At 34.1% G+C, this 22,773-nt stretch overlaps 1 protein-coding gene across 4 annotated transcripts in view; it reads right to left on the bottom strand.

The window, feature by feature from the left end:
* Positions 1-438: 438 nt before the first annotated feature.
* GPM6A (glycoprotein M6A) overlaps positions 439-22,773 on the bottom strand; it is a 183,227-nt gene continuing 160,892 nt past the window's right edge. For all 4 annotated transcript variants that reach the window (XM_026667205.2, XM_087963328.1, XM_087963327.1 and 1 more), the window contains 6 exons: positions 22,332-22,524; positions 16,940-17,096; positions 8,798-8,951; positions 7,744-7,820; positions 6,712-6,777; positions 439-2,610 (listed from right to left, as the gene is read on the bottom strand). In XM_026667205.2, coding sequence (XP_026522990.1) covers positions 2,458-2,610; positions 6,712-6,777; positions 7,744-7,820; positions 8,798-8,951; positions 16,940-17,096; positions 22,332-22,524 — 800 coding nt within the window. In that variant the 3' untranslated portion in view covers positions 439-2,457. The remainder of the gene's footprint in view (positions 2,611-6,711; positions 6,778-7,743; positions 7,821-8,797; positions 8,952-16,939; positions 17,097-22,331; positions 22,525-22,773) is intronic.

Here is a 22,773-nt window from a genome sequence, read left to right as displayed (position 1 = left end):
CAGTCTTCCTACTTTTCAGATTTTAACTTTAAAAAAACACATAGAACAGGTATGGTGAATCTATTTTATTTTATTTTTTCTCTATAATTTGATACTCTACTATTGAATTTCTGCAATGCCAGAAGATAAGACACTACCTTCTGTTGAGGTCCATGCACGGGTTGCCTAATACATGCTTCTGACATTTAAATGAATAAAGAGTTATATCTTGAATAATGGAGTTATATATTTCATATATTTGCTGTTATTTTCACAATTAAGATGAACAATGTAATCATAATATTCCTGGAAAAAATTCTCAGGTAAGGATACAGTAACTTATGATATCACTTCTGTGATATCTGTCTAATCTAATTTAATCACTAATTTGTGATATCTTTGACAAATAAGAACTTCTTCAGAAAAAAAAAGAGAAATGAAACACAGACAATCAATAAGTACACAAAGTACACAAGTGTATTTATTACATTTTTGCAAGCACTTGGTTCTACAGTTCAAAAACGCCACCATCAAGCTGTTGGCACATTTATGTACAAAACAGATTAATTATAATGCCTGCTACAAAGCATTCTTTGTGAAAATACAAACTCTAATACAGAGAAAAGCCAAAAGCATCAACATCATTACATGAGTTTAAAAGACATTTTAAAAAACATCACAAACTGTTTTAAGACACAAAACTGAAACACTACAATATAGAATAGAAAGAAGTTAATAATACCTCTGCAGAACTGTAAATACTGGTACTGCACATTTTGGAATGCTGACCCCTTATAAGACAGTAAAGTGTAAAAAATCAAATCAAATCAAATCAAATCAAATTTAAAAAATGCAAAATGAACTAATACAACTTGATGCATAAACATGCCACAAGTAACTACTGAATTACCCTCTACTTACTACAAGAATTGGTAAAAATTACTGATGATGCATGACTAGTAATTGTACAAAGAGTTTTACTCAAGAATTTTTATTAGAAATGCACTTACACTGAGAAAGAATTCACAATGATCCAATAAGTGCACAAACTAGCTAGGTTTTTTTAAAAACACTGACAAAAATGTCTTGTCAGAATACATCACTTTAAAAGACACTTTACAGCATTCTTGTAGCATTAGAAATAGGCAAAATAAAAATAAAAACACCAAATTTGGTCCAATAATACTTTTTTTCATTTTTGTATGTTTTTCATGTGTTTTTGTTTGTTTTTAGACAGGTACTTCTTTCAAGATTAACATGACTGACTTTTCTCTTAATACTTTCTTACTGAAAATAAAGGTTTAAATATATTACTAACATTTCCAAACAATAGCTCCAGTAGCAGCCATTAATTTCACTTTAACATTATACAGGTAAACCAGTATGTGTGTAGGAAAGCTACAAGCCAAGCTATTACAATTATGGAAGCCTCCTCAAAAAAAGATCACATACATTCTATGTATTCTGTTCAGACAGGTGCAATCCATTTAATTGTTTAAAGCAGGTAAAAAGACTCTGGCTCTTAAGATTGCTGTATTATAGATATAGCATTTTTATAAATATAGCTAAGCAAAAATTGCGCAGATTAGCACATGAACAGCTCCAGTTTAGCATAGCCATCTTGGGATTACAGAGATCATTCTGTTGAAACCTATACATAACTCTATGTAACATTTGTCTATACACTGCAAATCTTGAAGGTAACTGTGGTCATCATCATATGCTTTGAAAAAGACGCATGGCCATGCATTACAAGCACCACGGTCTGCATGCTCACAATATAAACAGGAATAGCTATCAATGAAAGTTTAAAATAGTGAATACTCCATTAAGTACATCAAGAATAATACAATGTTAACAAAGATAAGAAGCACTTCTTTTTGATTTTTACCTACTCTTACAAATTTAGAAATTGCACCTTTGATAGTTTTTAAAATGTTTTCAGGACCCTCCATCAAGATGCCCACTGGTCCATCTGGCAAGATTTCCAAATCTGAAGGAATGTCAGCAGTGTGCCTCCTCAAAAAAATTGTACATGGTGTACGAATGGTCCCTTAGAAGTATACCTGTAGTTAAAGTACTTACTAAAATCCAAACTGAAAAGTATAAAAAGCCATTTGTTCTTTTTCAAAAACATATAAGAAAAAAAGTGTTAAGCGTAACACATATGAAGTGGTTTTTAAAAAAACACATCTCTGTATTTGACAATAGTTAGTATTCTGGATCTAACAGAAAATCATTTTAGGATGCAGAAAAGGCTGTTTCAGGAGCTTTGTAGTAGAAACTGATCACATAAGCTATTAACTAATTAAGAAACCAAGTGCTGGACAACCAAGAATTATATAGGGGCAATGTACAAGTCACCCTACTATGTTTTGTGAGAAGCACTTTTTCATTTTGATTTTAAAAATGGAAAGATGGGTGGCCTTTAGTTAAACAACAAAGCAAATAATGGTAGAAAGTAAGACAAGGTTTCCCTTATGTGTAGGCATTAAGCCGCTCTTTGGAACGGGTAGAATGAATATCATGTAATTCTTGCTCTTCCTTTGATTTAATATCCTCATACTTCTGCATTCTGCAAGCATCTTTCACATAGGCCCAGTTAGCAGACAGAACCATAAGATAATGGACCTGTGAAAGAAGGAAGGAAGGAAGGAAGGAAGGAAGGAAGGAAGGAAGGAAGGAAGGAAGGAAGCTTGTGGTTTTAATCATATTAATTAACATTACATTTTATCATACCCACTTGAATACTTTTAGAATGTGTGTACTTTAAAAGTTCATTACGAAAATAATCAGGATTTTTAAAACAACAATTACATTCTTAAAATAAGTCATGGCAAACAAAATACAAATCAAAAATTCTAATTTGCTTGCTATTCTTAATTTTGCAATTATTCCTTTTCTCTATTCCATGGTTTTTGGCTTGTTGGAAATATGTTCATACATATTTCTGTTTCTTTTTTACTTGTTCAATAATTACTTGGCCTTTTGGCTATGCTCCAGCTCATTTACTCACTTTATTATTAATTCCTATTGACTATGAAAACCTCAATAATTTTGCTAAGTATTAAAGTGCTAGTGTGTGTGTATGAACTGTTTCTGATCATTTCTATCCAAATCAGTGCAGAATTACTATTACACTACACTTTTTGCCTTTCCTTCAAACTAAGCCAACTGCATCTTTTGTTCTTTCTTAACATTAACTTTAATAACTTATTTTTTTAACTTCCTACCTACCTAGCTTCCACACTTACTTCAATGCTGAAAATATACATTTGTTATATAAGGAGTTACTGCTTGTCCAGCAAAAGCACCTTCATGCTGTACAGCAGGGGTGTGCTGACCTGGGGCATGGCACAAAGGCAACACAGTCACATAAGTAAGAAAAGTCCCTTTGATACCTCCAGCTTTGCCCCCAATGTCCAGTTACCTTCAGCTGGAAAAAAAACTCTCCCAAAAACAGTCTTGAAGTGGAGGAAATTCAGTCCAAAAACAAAGTACTGTATATACTCGAGTATAAGCCTAGTTTTTCAGCCCATTTTTGTGCTGAAAAATCCCCCTCGGCTTATACTCGAGTCAGATTCCCTCTGAAAAAAAATGGTGTGGAGTCGCGGCCTCCGGCGGCAGCGACTCCCAACAGCCTAGCCGGGAAGGGAAAGGCAAAAAGCGCTTTGCCTTTCCTTCCCAGCGGCACGGGACTGGGGCCGCGCCGGCGGTAGTGACTCCTGACTCAGGGGGCCTCCGAGGGAGGGGAAGAGAGTGACTCCTGCCTCCCGCTGTCATCATCATCTTCTTCTTTTGGGTTAGTGAATCAATTAAACCTTTCATGACAGTGAGATCGTTTCCCAAATTAATTATTTTTATTTTTGAAATTTACCAGTAGCTGCTGCATTTCCCACCCTCAGCTTATACTCGAGTCAATAAGTTTTCCCAGTTTTTGTGTAAAATTAGGTGCCTCGGCTTATATTCGGTCGACTTATACTGAGTATATACGGTACATATAAACTGTAAATAAAAATCCATACAAACCACGCTGCAGCAATTAACTGGACAGGGCAGGATAAGGAATTGCAGACTTCAAAGGCCAACAAAACACACAGTTGGGAAGATGCCAGGAACCCAGATAAGCCTCGACAGTAAAAGATAACTCATGCTTTGCTTCCAACGAGTTGCTGTGTGCAATCTCCCTTTTAAAACACTGTGTTCCCAGCTGCAGCTAATGAAGGGAATCAGGGCCCTTTCTACCACCAAAAGCCACACAATTCATGTTGCTCCCTTGTCTGTTCCTCCCTGTGTTCCTCCCTAGGATAAAGAGGGGGTGGGCCTGGATCTTCCTCTGAATTCCCTCTGCCTTTCTCTACCTCTCCCCTGCTCTGCCCAGCCGGACTTTGCCCTTCACCAGTTTCTTCCACAGCCACCGGAGCTACACTCCCACTCACCCCCTGTCAGCTGCTCAGACTCCCTCTTAGAATCAGATTCCGACAGGAGCATAACAAGAGGTGTTTCAAGAACAACTTTTAGAAAATGGGTATCAGAAGACGAATTCTCTCTTGTGGCTAGTGACTTCAGATTTTGATTGGAAAGGGGAATTTGATGGGTAAAAAAGTATTCCTTTATTTCTCTGATAGGAATCCAGGTCTTCTATGGGAATTAAAATGGGCTTTAAGAACATAGCCAATTTAAAAGGATTGCTTTATCTCCATGCCAGGCCCAATTCTTGGAAGTCAGGATGCAGTGGAACTAAACAGGTGTGGAAATGGAGATGTCAGAAAACACATTGGTACTCTTGGGACAACGTTGTCAGAAACAGACCTTAAAAAGAGACAATGTCTCTGAGATAGAGGGTGAAGCTTTCCCAATAATTGGTCAGAAGGCCTCTGAGCGTATACCGTTATTTTGCTTACAAGCATCATATATAGCCTGAGATTTTAGCTCAAGGATTTTATGGTCCACTGAACAAAGATTCAGGAACTTTTGTACAATTGCTTTTAGTGTCTATGAAGATTCTCAGTTATCTGAGCATATATCGTTATTTTGCTTTTTTTTTTTTTAATTTGAAAAGACAACTTGGACTGATTTTTGAGGAAAAACATGACATTTCGTTTCTTACTCTGGAAGTTTCATCAGGTGCATTGGGAGATGGAAGGAGAGTTATTGGCAGTTGAGATTAGTTGGTGGGAGGGGAAATGATACATTGTAAGAGGATGCTTTGGGGGGGAATGGAAATGAAAATATTGTGTTTTCTTTGCTTTCAACTAGTGTTAACATTCTCTGAGAGTCATTGTGGTTACTTGGGGTTTTATCTGTGACCTCAGAGTTACCTGAATCAGAGGTGTGGAATATTTTTTGGAACAGCCAAAAGGACTGCATTGCAAATTGGGGATAGGTGGTGTCTTATTCTTCCTCCTCTGTTGAGAGAGGGCTGCTGCCTTGTCAGTCCAGGTGTCTTTTTAAAATAAAAACTACCGTGTTTGATGCTTTTAGTATGAAAACCTTGAAAAAAACAGGTGTAATTTCAAGAACTGTAATTGAAAGCTCAAACAGAAATTTTGACCCTGGTTGTACATCTTTATCATAGGGCTTACACTGGTGGTCTCATTTTGTACCTGTTACTAGCATCATTCAAATACAGTAACATTGTTTTTAATGTAGACTTTGAAAGCTATTCTTATTGACAATTCTTTTCTGTTCATAATCATTTGAAAATCTGCAATATTTCTATGTGCCAAAGAACTTTCTATGATATGAAAGATGTATACTGTGTATACTGTGTTTACTATATGAAGCAGTGAAAACTTTATCTTAGTTGTGAAATTTTATCATTGTGAACATTCTGACTATAGCTGTTTTAGCAGAATTGTTTTTATATAGCCAAGAGTAAAAGAGTTACAAAATTATAAAATAATTAAATGTATTATAGAGTGAACAAAATCATTTACCTGGCATTCTTAAAAATTAAGCTACTTGAAAGAATCAATCCCTGTTCTACTCTGAAAAATATAATAACAACAACCAACTTTGGTAACCATTGTGCATGGAGTGTACCCCGAAATATTAGCATTTCAAAAAATATTAGCCTTTTTGGGGAGTGTTAGGAAGATTTGGGAAGAGGTTTAAAGATTGAAAGGAATATATTATGTCTCGCAAGGTTTAAGACACCACTCTCACTCTTGATTTTGCTAAAAATACAAAGAAAATGTTTTGCAGTTCAATTTTGGTGTTGTGATATCAGTTTGTTCTTGGTCTACATGAGGTCCATAAAACATTAAAATCTGAAGCAGGCAACTATTGAAATTAGTAAATATTTGTTGCCTATTTCAAAAGAGCCAAGAAGGAATAATTACAGTTTTTTAAAAAAGTGTAATGTTTGCAGGATCAGATGATTATTAGATGCTAAAATTATTACTGAAACGATTTTATATATTTGATTTTGTGTATATAACTCTTTGAGTACTTAAAATTGCATTCCAAACAATCATCAATGAATTGTAGGAAAACTGAATAGAGTGTTATTATTTGGACTAAAGGAATTTGAACTAAAATACTCATTTAATCACAATGTTTACTAGAGGATATTGAGCTAATCCTAGTTTATATTCCCTATCTTGTTTGACATGTATTTCCACACATTTTACTTGATGGAGCCTCAAAGTCTCTGTGATTAGCTTTAATGTTATAAGGATCCCGAAGACATAGATTATAGTTTATTAGGAAAAGTTGTCTAAATCTTACCATAGCAATGACAGCTGCTCCAGCCCCAGCAAGGGCCACAATAAACAAATGGAATGTCATGTTCAGCTACAAAAGAAAGGGAAAAAATCACATTACAAAAATTTTCAAAAATTAAGAACACCAATTGAACCCATTCTATGCAAATATCACAGTACACACACAAATAGTCATATTGTTACAGTTTTGAAATATATCAATTTCTTGAATTCACTACTATTATTCATTATTTTCTTTACAGTGCCTTTAAAAATTGGAAAACCTGTCTTAGTTTCATTGATAGCCAAGCTATCAATGCAATAACAAAGCATACTTTAGTAAGTAAACAGGGGTTGAACTTTTTTCCTCAGTATTTTCCTGCTGCCTCTCTTGTTCTCTCTTTTTCCAGATAGAAGCAAAACTACATTTATCTGAAGAAGAGAAAGACAGCTATGTCTATACTGGATATACCAGTACAGCCAATCAAAAGTGTAATCTAGTCAAAATGTTATTACATCCTTTCTCTTCCTAGTAAAAAATATGAAAAGCTAATATATGATTTAACTGGAGCAGATTATATACAGCAATATAATTTTAATCATTCCAATCATGGCTTGGAAATAAAGGATAATTATGACTGAACTGGCCCTATGGCTAAAAAAACTGACATGTTGCTCCAATGAAAGCTCAGGTTCATTTATTTTATCATTTTCTATACTAAGAAATGGAAAGTGTTTGACTAAAAGATAGTGGTACACTGCCCACTGAGTTTTCAAATGAAAATGAACAAACATCCATAAAATACTCTTTCCTCATATTATTATTAAAACATTACTTTGTGTATTAACCATTCAGTTTGTTCAATGAAAAATATGATGGTATTGAGGACTTTATTTATGACCACTCAGATCAACACCTTCGTTGGTTGAAAACGACTTACAACAAACAGAATCATCAGGATTAACTATCTAACTTTTTGCTATTGAATATTAAGAAATTGGAAGAGTGTTAGTTACATCTTTATATAATAACAAAATTTTTCATAGTTTTGTTCACCTCAGTAGATTCACACATCCTGAGGAAATTTTCAGATGCTGTACAAATCTTTTTTTCCTCTCCAATTGTAACAATTCCTGCAACAGATGAAACAGTCAGTGACTTTTAGTGCATATTTAACATGCATTAATGAAACATTAATGAAATTGACAATTAATAAACTTAAACATAGCTTTATGCATAAGAACAGCCAATTAATTATTAACATGATATTTAAAAACAATAAAAAGAATAACCTTGTTTTAGGAATCAGTGAGTTATGGCTTTGTTTTGTACAAAAATATCATTGTTTTCTGCTTTCACAAGTTTAACATAATATGATCATGAAAAGGTAAATTATATATTCCTTCATAACATTTTTGGCTGCCACATTGTAAAGTTAAATATTTTTTAAACAAGAAAATGAATTAAATTAAATAATAATAAAAGCAATTGTAAGTATAAATAGACCAAAATTCAGAATTATCAAAATTAAAAATAGTTTAAGATTTTAAAGAAACCAGCAAAAATAAAAATTCAGAGTCATATATATGACATGTAAGCTATATAAATTTGGTAAATGTTTAATCAAATGTTGACAGAAAAAGGGTATGAGTAGTATTCACTGCTTCCTGAGTTTGGTTGACAGCACCAAGGACTCCTCGGCTAGAAATATTTTTCTTTTTACCACATATGGGAGAAAAAGGCTACTCAAAAAATTCTAGAGATCAATCCATTACTTTGTGCACCAGTCAAAAGCGTTCTTACCCATAGATGATAAGGATAGAAAGGAGTTGATAAGGACAGGTAAGTGCTCTGAAGAACAAAACTAATCAGATCCATCCAATTTGATTTGCAGTAAAATAATATTATTAGTTTAAAACCAGGATCAAAATAAAGAGAGCAAAGTTAAAAACCTGATCCTATTAAAGACTTACATTGCTGCAGAAATTTACTCCAAAGGAGAATGATAGATTTGGAATAATACTTGTATACATCCAAGATTTCCAACAGTGAATTGTGCTTTTTAATTAGTATTTTACTGATGCAATTAATGAAAATTTTAATTGCTTACCAAACTGACGGAGATCCAAGCAGAAATTTGCTCCTTCCACAAGGGTGGTGTTTTTACAAATGGTCCACAGGTTGAAATACATGTAAACGGGCAGAGAGGTGAAGGCTGTAACTCCCAGCCAGGCCAACATGAAGATATAGGTCAGCATGATAAACTGTAAGAAATATGAACAAATAAGACAAAATCTGGGAAGTGTTAAAACCTGCACAGAAGAAAAGTAATATTTGCCACAGAATAAAATATTTATCTATCTATCACAATTGGTATAAACAACTAAATTCTTATGAGACAAAAACAAGACTCAAGACAAAATTTATGTATTAATCACTAAAGTAATTTAATCCTATATTTAGGCTTCCACAGTTAAAGAGCTATGGGATTCATTAGTAGCTCTGACAAATACAAAATATGCTATAAAATAGAATAGTAACTGTTCTGTTTCTATCTAGTCATTGCATTTTATTGATTCATCATTTTTCTTCTTTAAGGGAAATACTTTTTAAAATTTTAATGTTTTAATATTTAATCCATTGAGAGAATTTGGAATAACTTAGAAATACAATATGTAATATGTAATAATAAGGAAAACGGCTCTTCTATGAAAAACACAGGAACAAAATGTGTCTATGGCAAAGCTGTTCTATCATTATTGTGGAAACCATGCAAAGAAGACACAGTATTTATCCCTTGCTTTATGCTCTGTCAGTGATAGAACTTTACAATAACTTGAAACCTGGACAAAGTATTCTATCCAAGTTACTTTAATTGCATAAGGAAATGATCATAGCCACTCCTATATCAATGACTGCCCTCTATATTATCTTACTGGACAACTGAATACATTGAAATCACTAATATTTAATCTCCACATAGGGTGATGTGAGACAGAATTAGGTCTCTGGTATGGGGCTACATCTTTCATACTACATGAAGACATTATGTGTTACAAAAAGGCAATTTCATAAGAACACTCCATCTTGCACACACTGCTCTCATAAAATAAATGCAATCTTATACACAGTAATACAATTCTTTATATTTTATTTTGGTGGTTTTAATCAAACCCACAAGAATAGCTGGAGAATCAAGAGATTGCACCTCAAACTGGTAATCATTATTATACAGTATAACTTCTGCAATTGACACTGATGTCTCTGCCATTCCTCTTCCTTTGCTATATGAACACCTTTGATATCTGTAATGCCCCAATCCCCTATTTTCCTTCCAATAGCACTAAACAGTTTCCCACATGTATGTGATATATTCACTCCACCTGAATCACAACTTTAAATAATCAGAACCTTTTTAAAAATAAATCCTTACAGGATCACAGAATGCATGTAGCAGAAGAACCAGCCACTGAAATCCACAGTGGAATGAATTAAATATTTCATTTAATTTTCAGGAAAGTATATTTAAGTCATTTCAGTGATCCTCTCTCAATCCTATTGGGAAAGATCAAGGCATATCCACTAGTTGAACAACAGGTTTGCATCGCTCATTTTTATCTTTCATTTCATTAAAAGCATGAACTACATTTCAATTCTTGCTATTTTTCTGTGCGTTTTCCTTTCTTCCCTATTCTTTTTCCATGCTGATACAACAGTTACAAAGGTGAGCCAGCAAGTTACTAATTAATAAAGAAATAGTTTCAGACAGGTTCCTATAGCTCCTGTTGAAAGATTGATAATAAACTGTTATACAACAGTTGAACATATTAAAAAACATTGTGTCCAAACTCCACCTTGTCTACCTTGTCTCAATGAAGCTGGGAAGCTGATATGTACATATTGTGCTTTCTCTATCCTAATAAAGTTGTTTACATAGCCCAGACAATTGCTCCTTTAGTAGCTAAGTATACAATAGTAGGTAGATATCCTGTATCCTATTTTAGTAGGATAGTGCTATTCCTGGCTTCAGGAAAGGATTAACAGAAAAATAACAACTACCTAAAATTACCCTAAACCTCAACTCAGTGTGACATGTGATATAGATTACCTTCATCAGGATTTAATACTGCCTTGGGAGCTTAATTAAAATAAAAAAGTAAATGAATTTCTCATTTCTGTTTAAGGGCTCCATGACACTATAGCATAATGTAAATAAATAAGGCGTCTCTGCCAAATGTAGACACTTCCACTGCAAAAAGTAGGTGGAAACCAGAACTCATTTTAGAATCTGATAATATAGACCAGGGGTATCCAACCTTGGCAACTTTAAGACTTGTGGACTTCAGACCTCAGCCAGCAAAGCTGAGCTCCAAATCAGCCAGACTAAAATAAAAGGCATCATTTGTTTAGCCCAGGAAAGAGATGTAGAACTGGAGATCCTCAGCATACTGATTATAATATATGATGATTTCCACCAGATACCATCACCCAGAAGTTACAAAAAGATGTTAAACAGAATGGAAAGGGAGTCAGACCCTGAGGTGATCCACACAGAAAAAGTTTAGGCTAGAGTAGAAGTGTCAAAATCACATCATCATGGCAGTGTCATGTGGCATATCGGGACTTTTTCCCCCTTTGCTAAACTGGGCTTGTACATGGCCAGCACTTGACGCATCCGTCCCGTGGCCAGGAGTCTGACAGCCCTGGGCTAGAGCTATCCCTGCTACAAGTGGAACTAACATTAGAGGAGAACTATTACAAAATTGTGCCTATCAATCCCAACCTTATAAACTTTATAAACCAATCCAAAATAGTTTCACAATCAATGGTACTCAACATTGCTAAGTTAGGGGAGGACACATTCCATAATATAGTAGTACTTTTTTCTTTTTTAAATATGATTATGAATTATTTTAAACAAACTAATGTTAAAAACTAACAAAAAGGATTGTATAAAGTTATCTAAAGCTAGTGGTGATGACCTAAACATTACCTGACATCAAAGCTCTATCAAGCCATTATGCATGATATTTGGGATTACAGAACAATTTTTTTTACAACTTACTTTTTTTTTCTGCCCATGATTTTGCATCTGAGCAATGAAATATTTAAAACTGTAGATTTTTTGATTTCTGAATTCTACACGGTAATACAAAAATTGTTATTGTTATAATTCAAAAATATGATTTAAACTACATTGGTGTAGTGGTTAAGGCATTAGGCTATACACAGGAGATTAAGTTCAAGTCTGGCCTTAGGAACACAACCAGCTGGGTGACTTTGGGCCAATCACCTTCTCTCAGCCATAGGAAAGAGGCAATAGCAAACTACTTCTGAAAAAAATTCTAGTAAAACTGTAGGGTCCTGTCCAAGCAGTCTCCAAGAATTGGACATAACTGAATAGAAGAAAAAAATAATAATTACATAAGTATCGTATGTAATAAGCAATACAATAAATAAGAGGCAAGATTTTATGTTTCATATTCTTGTCTCAAAACTGACATGCCTTCAAAGGTTGCATGCGTGGATGTAATAAAAACAGTATTGATAGGTAACACACTAATTTGAGATTTTTCTCTTGCTATTACCAATAATAATTTCTCATTACTAATACTAATCTTTTAAAAGTGAAAAATATGACCACTGTCTTAGGTAAGGATCTTACAAAAAGAAAATATTTTGTATACAGGTAAGTTGACAGCAAGCCAACTAAACATGAATGAAAAAATCAGTGCAGCAACTGTTTCATTAGCATAATGAACCAGAAGAACAAATTGACTCTTTAGTAATTTAATTAGATCTTTAAGAAAGAACATAAATGAAGTGACAAAAAGAATGCTTATGATATAGCTGCCATTATTATGCAAACAGCAGGATTTATGATAGTGCTGTATATTTATTCTGCTGTTAAGCAGTCATTAGGGTAATGGAATAAATCACTAGCTGAAAAAAAAACACCCTGATCCAATCTGAGTAAACATCATAATTATACACAGTCATCTACATACAATGTGTTCTACCTGTTAATAGATAAGTAATATGTTAAAACATAACTATTTCAACATCTTCTTTAGGACTGGAGTAGGAAAAGGCTCCTGCACAAGAATAATACTGGTCTAAAAGTAAAAAGAGCTGTGAACAATTTGAAAACATCACATTCTTCTTAACATTCTTCTCTAGCAGCGTTTGTCCATGCCTCCAACACTGTCAGAGAATTCTTTTGATTTTTTTCAAGATTGACACTCTTCTTTCAACTTTTCCAAGCACTTCCAAAGCTGAAAAATTCAGACTCTCGTGAAAATACTTACCTCAGACATTTCCTGAAGCACCTGTCAAAGTTGATTTGGCCTTGGTGAATGCAGTTGGTAAAGTTGAAAAACAAAGCAGTTGTGAGGCAATGCTCTTTTCATGACATTCTCTTTCAGCACTTACCAAAACAGGAAGATTTGGCATTTGTAAATTATATGGGTAACTGCTATAAATAAGCTTCACAATGATGTGAAGTAAATTATTAATTGAGACAAATTATGAAGTTTTATCAACCAATACTCTTCATCAAGGCCAATTTAATGCAGTTATAAGATTCTCTTTGCTTCAGTGTCATGTGGCTACCCAGAATAAATTTTGGACCCAATAGTCAGTCTAAGTGTGGACCTCATCCTCAAAGAGAAATATAGCTCTATTCATCCATATGTTCCTAATCCCCCAAAATCTTCAATTCAATTTCTACTTCCAGACTCCAAAGTGCACTTGTGACAATTAGTTCTAACCCTACACATGATCCTTCACTTGGTGGTTCATATAAATATTAAATAACAGAGAGATAATGTGGAGCCTTCCAGGACCATTCCAAGAGAATTGAGCAAACAATCCTTATATTTTCTAATGATAGTATTTAAAGTGGAGCCCTCTTATTTTCTTCAGTTGTTTGAAGAAGATACCATGGTCAGTGTTATCAAAAGCTGATGAATTATGCAGAGGTATCAATTTGGGATGGTCACACTGAAACACAATCAAGTGGAGATCATCCATCAGGCTAAGGCATTCTCCATGCAAAAGTAGGTTAAAATTCCAAAATGGAAAATAGCTTTAGAGACTATTTACATTATTTTTGAAATAATATAAATAAGGAATACGGGCATCTTAACATAAAATTATTTTTAAAATTGACTGTTGTATTCTGGATATTTCAAATCTCTCAACATAATGCAGAAAAAAAGACAGACTAATATAGGATAAAATAACATTAAACTCAACAAAACAGCTCTTCTAAAGATGCTTTAAATGTGGAAAGTATATGGTTGTTGTTAATATGAACTTAAACTATTTTTTTAAATTTTTTATGAATACTGTAAAGTACAATGTTGTCAGTTTTGATCTCTATAATACACATTATGTAATCAAAGCAGTGCTTTTCCCTCTCTTTTACCAGAAAGATGGCAATGTTTTTATTTTGTTTACTTTGTATCCTTTCAGTCTTATAGCAAAAAGTAAAATTGATGCATTATAAAAATAGATATGGTAACACCATTTTTTTTACCTACATATGAAATATTTGTTTGGAATCTGCATTTCATGGCATTATTCCAGCTTGCCAGTGCTCATGGTTTATATAAATCACTGATTAGCTATCTAGAGGTGAAGAATATATCATGATGAAATCAGGAGACAAATGTAATCTGAAATTATGGACCCATGTGGTTGGAATTAGAGATATCATCATTTTTTAAAGCAATTATGTCCTTATGCTCTTCCTATTCATTTCCTGTTTTTTAGCCTTTACTTCCATTTTCCTGCTTTTTTTAAATATACCCTCAGATTTATATACAGACAGCTGTGGCATTATTATACAGTAGTTACAGTTCTTCTAGGCTATCCTTCCTCTTCTTATATATAAGGGGTCATAACCTATGAATTAGTTCAGGGGTTTGTTCAGAACCAGTTTGCATGAGAGGCAGCTCAACTCACATTAGCGGTGGGTGAGCATGCACATATATGTGCACCCAACTGAAGTTGGGCTGCATGCACATGTATGCATGCGCCATCCCATCATGCACATGAGTTGGGTTGCATGTACACATGTGCGCGCTGCCCACATATCACACACAGCCTAGTTCCTCTCTCCTCCCAGCCGGGCAGCCAAGGTGTAAACGTTGGGGACTGCTGAGTTAGCTAATATTTATTTATATTGCTACTGGTTTTTTTTAAAAACATAACTTTCCAAGGATTTCCTAGGATTCAATATACCTCATACATTTTCAAAAATTCTACAACTGTGAATGCTTCTGACCAGAAAAAGAAATAAATCATTTTAGAAAGTCCAAGTCAGAAAATTCAATTCAACAGAAATTAATTAATCTAGGATCAGTATGTCCTTCAGTTAAGTTAAATATATAAGATTCAGGATAAATAGATAATTTATTTTTTATTTATTTCATGTTTCTAGATCACCCATCCCTCTCAAGGGAATTAATAGTTGCAGGAAAATGTACTTTTCTGAATGTGCAAAGGTGTAGATATATAGAATAACAAAATTCATGAAGTACAATTACTAAAATGCATCAGGTTATTAAATTGGTGTGAGTAGATCTAAGGAAGATGCTTGTAGCTTATAGAACAGAGTTTTAATGGCAACACTGCTATCTCATTAATGATTAATAATGCCTGCAAATTTATTACAAAAATCAATAATCAATTTGATGGTAAAATCTATTGAGAGACTAGGTTGTCACCAAATGCTACTAAAAATAACAACTGTAAATCTCACTTTTTTCTGAAACAGACACTGAATAATAAAAGGATTCTGTTAAACAATTACTCAATTCTGAGCTTCTTGAGAAATTGAAAATCCAAGATAAGAACAAAAACAAACTAAAGAAAAGATAACGCAAAATATATTTGTCGATATATTTTCTGAATATGGAATGAAAAATAATATCTCAGGAAACTTACATGAGGTACAGAAATTGCATGATAAAAACTGTGTTTATTGTCAGATTAAATTTGAAAGACTGACATAATGTTTTTATATGCCAACTGGATTAATGTGGTATTCATGCCAAAAACGGAACCGGTGAAAATACTTTCTTTTTGAGCTATTTATGGCTTCCCATGCTTGTAAAATTATTATAAATATATTGTAAATATCTTTCTCAGTTAATATATATCCCCAAAAGAGAAAATAATGCCTGAAATCTAATGTTTTTCTGGCCATTGCACTATGTTTGTCCTCTCAGATAGTATAATTACCATAATTAAGATACACGCTGTGGTTATTTTTCATTATTTAATTAAACAGAACATTTTGCATTGAGCTAACATATCTATTAAATGGACTCTGATAGGCTGCTCCAAATGTTTAGTAGAATGGAGAAGCATGCTCAATTCACCTCCTGGATAAACCAGCTTACTAAAGTTTTCCATCCAGTATTTACTCTCAACAACCTTCCAAAGGAGATTTTTAAGCAGAGTCCTAGATATCAGTATGCAAACAGATAACGACTTATTAGCAAAAAATAAGTCTTTAAATTGGCTAAGAACAAAACTATTTTCCAAGTCAAAAAATACCTTCCAAGGAGTTTGACACAACTCTTAAGAAGGGCCTATTCAAGGACAAGGTTTAAGTTGTGGGATTCCATGCCAAATATGAACAGTCTCATCACCTGCCGTATCATGAGAGGATCTGTATATGTATATACCTAGTCATTGAAGGTATTGCTCCTATTTTGTTTGGCTGTCATTTCTATGTCTCGTTTAGGCTTAGATATTTAACATCCCTGTTTGAAAAAACAGTCCACTGGGACCCAAATCACACATTTTCCTATTCCCTCCTGCACTGTAAGGCATACATTATGAGCAAAACTGCTAAGTTTATGGTCAAGGAAGTTCAGATAAGAACTCACATATTGAACAGATTGGATTTTCTAGCCAGCAAGCTCCAAGATTGGATAAAAGAGCTATGATATATAGTAAAAGGTATCAAATATGTAAAATTTCTTCTGTAACAAAATAATGTGCTTGTGACAAATAAATATTTCTGATAATGAATAAAAATATCACAATTTCAAAGATCTGTTGATTGTAACTTGAAATTTTGATTAACTCTTAACTCTAAGTCTATTTTAGTAGACATGCATTCTGAGAGATACTTGGAGTCTTGAAGTGTCTGTCTGGATTAAATTAAAGCACCTCGATCCTGCTGAAGTTAGAATATTATGACAGCTATGTAATCAAGAGTATCATACTAACATACCCAGGCACTGACACATCTGCCGCAAGTGGTGATTTTGAAATCTCCATAGAGATCCTTGATGGCACCAGTTGTAAAAAATCCTTCCACCATTAGCAAAATGCCATAAACAAAGAAGGCAGCTGCTACTCCATAGATCACATATTTGAAAATGTCAATCCTGAAATTAATAAGAGTTCAAAGTTAATGAGGCTTGAATGATATTCAAACTATTAGAATTTATTTTACAAAAATACATTTGTCTAATTGATACCAATTTTATCATAACAATGAATCATTTATAGGTTTTCACTTATGAATAGCAGAATATGAGGAATAGATTCTAATCACTAAAAACTGTTAAGGCAATTTATGCTAAAGAATGGGATTGAGTCCATAAAATACCAAACACATAGCAATGACATATATCAATAGAATAGAATAGAATAGAATAGAATAGAATAGAATAGAATAGAATAGAATAGAATACTTTATTGGCCAATGTGATTGGAACACAATGAGTCTTGGTGTAAATACTCTCAGTATACATAGAAAAGAATAGAATAGAATAGAATACTTTATTGGCCAAGTGTGATTGGACACACAATGAATTTGTCTTGGTGTAAATACTCTCAGTATACATAAAGAAAAGGTACATTCATTAAGAATCAAGAATCATAAGGTACAACACTTAATGATAGTCATAGGGTACAATCAACAATCAAATCACAATAGGAAACAGTCAAGTGGGAGGGGATGGGTGATAAGGAGTGGTGAGAAGTAATAGTAGTGTACACTTTGTAAATAGTTAAACAGTGTTGAGGGAATTATTTATTTAGCAGAGTGATGGCTTTCGGGGGAAAACTGTTCTTGTGTCTAGTTGTTCTAGTGTGCAGTGCTCTATAGCGTTGTTTTGAGGGAAGAAGTTGAAACAGTTTATGTCCTGGAAGTGAGGGGTCTGTAAATATTTTCACAGCACTCTTTTTGACTCATGCAGTATACAGGTCCTCGATTGAAGGCAGGTGGGTAGTAATTGTTTTTTCTGCAGTCCTAATTATCCTCTGAAGTCTGTGTCTGTCCTGTTGTGTTGCAGAACCAAACCAGACAGTTATAGAGGTGCAGATGATAGACTCAATAATTCCTCTGTAGAACTGTATTAGCAGCTCCTTGGGAAGTTTGAGCTTTCTGAGTTGGCGCAGAAACTTAATTGACATAATATCAGAGTTTATTAAGAGAAAACATGATTTTCTTTCAAAATAATCATACAATTGTATATTTATTATTATTGTCAGCAAAGCACAACCAGCACCTGTTGGAAGAATCAGGTAGCTCTATAGAACTCGGACAATCAAGGCAATCCTTGTTGTTTGGTTTTTCTTCTCTCTCTCTCTCTCTCTCTCTCTCTCTCTCTCTCTCTCTCTCTCTCCCTCCCTCTCTCTCCCCCTCCCTCCCTTTCATCTGTTTATCTATCTATCATCTATCTATCTATTTATCATATCTATTTTTTCATATTACTTTAGTAGTTCTTCATCAAAACTAAGTTTTACTGCAGTCTGCTTCAATATAATGCCCACATAAACAGTCTGGAATTGCACTTTTATCAATCTGGAGAACAATAGATTGAGGAAAGCTGAATTTTATGTGAGTTAAGTACATGTATTATCAAGTGTAAGAAATCAGGGCAAAGGTGTCTCAAATGCTTGCAGGTTTAGTACATGCTTAAACTATCTACAAGAATCTGAACTATAAATGGTTAAATCAGATTGGTGGAAGATAAGGGTCAACAGAATTCAAGGTGGGCTTAAGTATGTGTCAAAGGAAAATAAGCAAAGATATTGACCTCGGAAATCCATGGCTTGAAATTCTAATGGATGGTAAGCATAATGAAAACATCTTGCAAGCTCTGTCTGTGACATAGTTTATGTTATGTCTCTCTTGAGACTTGTATATAAAATCAAGATATGTTAAAGGATTTTATTTTGCGATTCTGCAGCACAACCTGTATCTATATTTAAACAGATTTGTCTTTCCAAGTAAAGAGCATTACAGGATACAATATTTAATAATTTCATTTTGCTTTTATTGAATAAACAACTGAATAAATACAATTCAGAATAAAAGCATATATTTCTTAGTGGGGCTAATTATTTTTAAATTGCCACTTCCACAGCTCTCAAGATTATTCATTCAAAGAAACGGTATTTTCTCAACATCAGCACTGAGCCATTTGGCTTGATTATATTCTAAAGGAGGATTAAAGGCTGAGGGATCCTGACGTTATTAATATTTTATTAATAGAGTTAGGATTTTAGAGTTAGGATTTCGTTTTGCTTTTAAATCATAGGGATAGAAAAATTATGAACCAGACAGCATGAAATTAGATAATTTCCAGTGAAAGCTGCCTTATGGTGGGTGACAATGTATCATACTCTAAACAAAGAAGCAGATGCCTTATTCCAGAAAGAACCACATATACATTCACTAACTAGGTAACTGTTGAGTACTAACTGTTAATATGGAACAAGAACACAATTGATTGACATTAGCTTCCTACTTTGTGAAGTATGAAAGAGGTAACAATGGAGGCATCAACCTGAGAGCTACATAATATATTTCACTGAAGATGCAGTTAACCTAGTTTTATTTGTATTTTTAAAATATTAATAGTCCTGCCATGCATATGGGTAGTGAGGAATAATACTTCCCTTCCCAATTATAAATTTCCAGTGTCCAATGGTGGCATCAAAGTGGATAATGATATTGTTTTCCTTATTTAGATTTTTATCTTTCTGTTCCTCCAACAGCATCAGTTTGCATTTGTAGCATTCCTTCCTCTAATTTTATTTCGTAACAGGTTCTTAGTCACCCAAGAGGTACCATGGCTAATGATTGATTTGAACTGTTTCAATTGCCTCTGGACATCTTAGCTGTCCTGGCATAGAGGAGATCTCTAAGCATGCCCTTGGCAGAAAGAATCCCTGAAAACAGCTAAGCTGGATTATCACAATTTGAAGGAACTGAAATAATGCACATTGCTGATTAAGGAAGGAAAGGAACATAATACCATAGTCTATAATTATATAAACATTCCCCTGTGTCTATTCCCCTGCAGTTATAGACTTAGACTGAATGTAAAGTAAAGTAAAGTAAACCCAAGCCTACCTACCTACCTATCTATCTGCCTGCCTACCTACCTACCCATCCATCCATCCATCTATCCACACAAACATACAGGACATACAGGTAGTCCTTAACTTATGACTACAATTGGACTGAATTTCCAATCATAAGTTGTTACAGTAGTAAGTTGAGGAACCCACATGACTGAATCTGGTTTTACAACATTTTTTGCAACAGTCATTAAGCAAATCACCATGGTCATGAAATAAATATTTGGTTATAAGTGTGAACTGGCAGAAAAACTTCACAAATTGCAGTCATGTGACCACAGGATGTTGCAATCAGGCATAAAGCCAAGCTGGTTGCCAAGCACCCGAAATGTGGTCACATGACTGGGAGGTGGCCCACTGTAATGTTAAATAGTTGTTGTGCAACTGTTCATAAGTAGAGGACTACCTGTCCATGAAAGGAATCTTCCGAAATCTCTCTCTCTCTCTCTCTCTCTCTCTCTCTCTCTCTCTCCTCCCTCCCTCCCTCCCTCCCTCCCTCCTGCCCTCTCCTTCTCTGCAAGAGAGGGGGAAGGGAGGGAGGAGGAGAGAGAGATCTCAACTAAGATGACAATTAGAAGTTATTTGAGTAGGCAGTATAACAATTTGAGATAATAAATAAACCTGACATTTATTTAGACTCTGTGGCTAAACTAAAATATTACAGAATAGTTCAAATAAATTTATATTCATCTCTTTATTTTGAATCAAGTAGTACAGTTCCATAGGAGTACAACAGGGTCATGAGGATTTTGGATCCCTTGAATTAAACAGCAGCTTATACTTATTAGACCAATCAACATATAAAGAGCATGGTAAATAAAAAAGGAGAATTGCCAAAACTTCCATCTCTACCCATGGGTTGGTAAGAAGGAACAAAAAGAGAAAAACATCACAGCAAGCACACCCTGCCTTTGTTGTACAAACAGTATATGCTGCTAACTTATGAGCCTGCCATAACTACAGCATTGAATGTATTTCGTGTGCTTTAGCATTGAGCGTAAAACCAGTAGTTTTGCTTTTTAGTCTTCTACAATATGAATCCTTTAGAGTTTAGGAAGCTCTATCAACTAAAAAATTCTGCCAGGGATTTGATTAATTATGTTTTTGCAAAATTATTACAAAAGATTAAATAATATTTGATATCTGGAAAGACAGAAAACAAAGAGGCAAGAAGTCAGATTACATATTATCATGTAGAATAGAGGGAAAACAGTTTGTGGGCATTTTTTGTAAATTAATCCTGATTAATTAATCCTAATTCTTGCTCATTGAGAATGACAATTATATGCAAAATGTTTAGGGCCTTCAAATGGGGTAATTGGACAACAAAAATGCTTTTTGTCCTTTTTAGCCATTTTATTTTGCATCAACTTTGTAAAATGAATCCCATTGTATACAAATAGCCAACCAAAATTGCACAAATCAGTTTCAATTTAAACCTCCTCTCACTGGTTATATTAAACCTTAAATCTTTCCTAGGAAAAACAATAGGACAAATGAGAAAGAGTGAATGATGGTCTTTTATATTTTAAATGATGAATATAATGCATCACTGATAATTGAGTTATTTATACATTACTCATGTAAACTATTGTACTAGTCATAATGTGATTAAACAGATTCTTTAAGCAATTGTAGGTATTACATGTTCCAAAGAGCAGTGGAAAAATGCCAACAATTGGAGAAAGCCCAACAATCATTTTATTAAGTTGGCAAGCAACAAATGAGTTATCATTCTTCTACTGTTAAGAATGAAGTGTGCCTGAGACTGGTCAATGAAGATTGATGATGGACATCTTAACTGTGCATTATACATCTGACCACAAAGAATTGTTTTAAACAGTGAGGAGTACATACATACAAGAGAATATTACATAATTCATGGTACTTAGCCTTTGGGAAAGATGAAGGTCAATCAAGCTGATTATTATTCTAATGGTTTCACCTCACATCACTCTTTAAATAGGGAGAATGGTAAATACATCTATTGTCAATATCCTTCCACAAGTGCATTTTGCCTTTAAATTTAAACTACTGCCAATCCTAGTGTATATCTGTTTTTCAGACTGCAAAAGAAACAATTATATAAAGAGAGGTGTTTGATACGCCTTCTATTTGACAGAATGTAAGATATTATAATTAGCTTGCTTTCTCAACAGATATTCTGGAAAAGGAGAATCTAGCCATTACATTTATTCTTACAGCAGTATCTAAACAATGCAATAAAAGATTAGGCAGAGACTTACATTGTGAAAACATCAAGAGTGTCTCCAGCAGCTCTTGCCATCTCAAAATAGGTTTGCAGAATGTTCACTGTTCCTGAGAGTGCTTCATGTCCACACCCACAGAAGAGAGCAACCCCAGCATACAGCAAGATGGTGGCAATCAGAGAGGCATAGGGAATACCCCCCAAGCACTTGATACAGCATTCAAAACAACCTGAGGAGAGAAGAATGTACTTAATATATGACATCATTCTTTTGCCTCAAAACAATCTAAAGCCTTTTTTCCACTTTACGACTGGTATTTCTTTTAAGCCCAACTAGGTGGTATGCCTAGGTTACCTGAAATATTAAGCAGGGTCTTGTGTGAAACCATATCCCTTCCCCATCAAAAATTAGAAAACTGCATGTCTTGTGGAATGGTTTTCAATCCATTTTCCATCAGTGGCCATAAGCGGCACCAATA

Source organism: Notechis scutatus, chromosome 4 (assembly GCF_049901735.1).
Source record: "Notechis scutatus isolate UNSWTSFEM ecotype Mainland chromosome 4, rNotScu1.2, whole genome shotgun sequence".
In the NCBI taxonomy this organism is placed as follows: Eukaryota; Metazoa; Chordata; class Lepidosauria; order Squamata; family Elapidae; genus Notechis; species Notechis scutatus.
The sequence above is the reverse complement of the archived record's forward strand: the minus strand, read 5'-3'. Positions and strand labels throughout refer to the sequence as shown.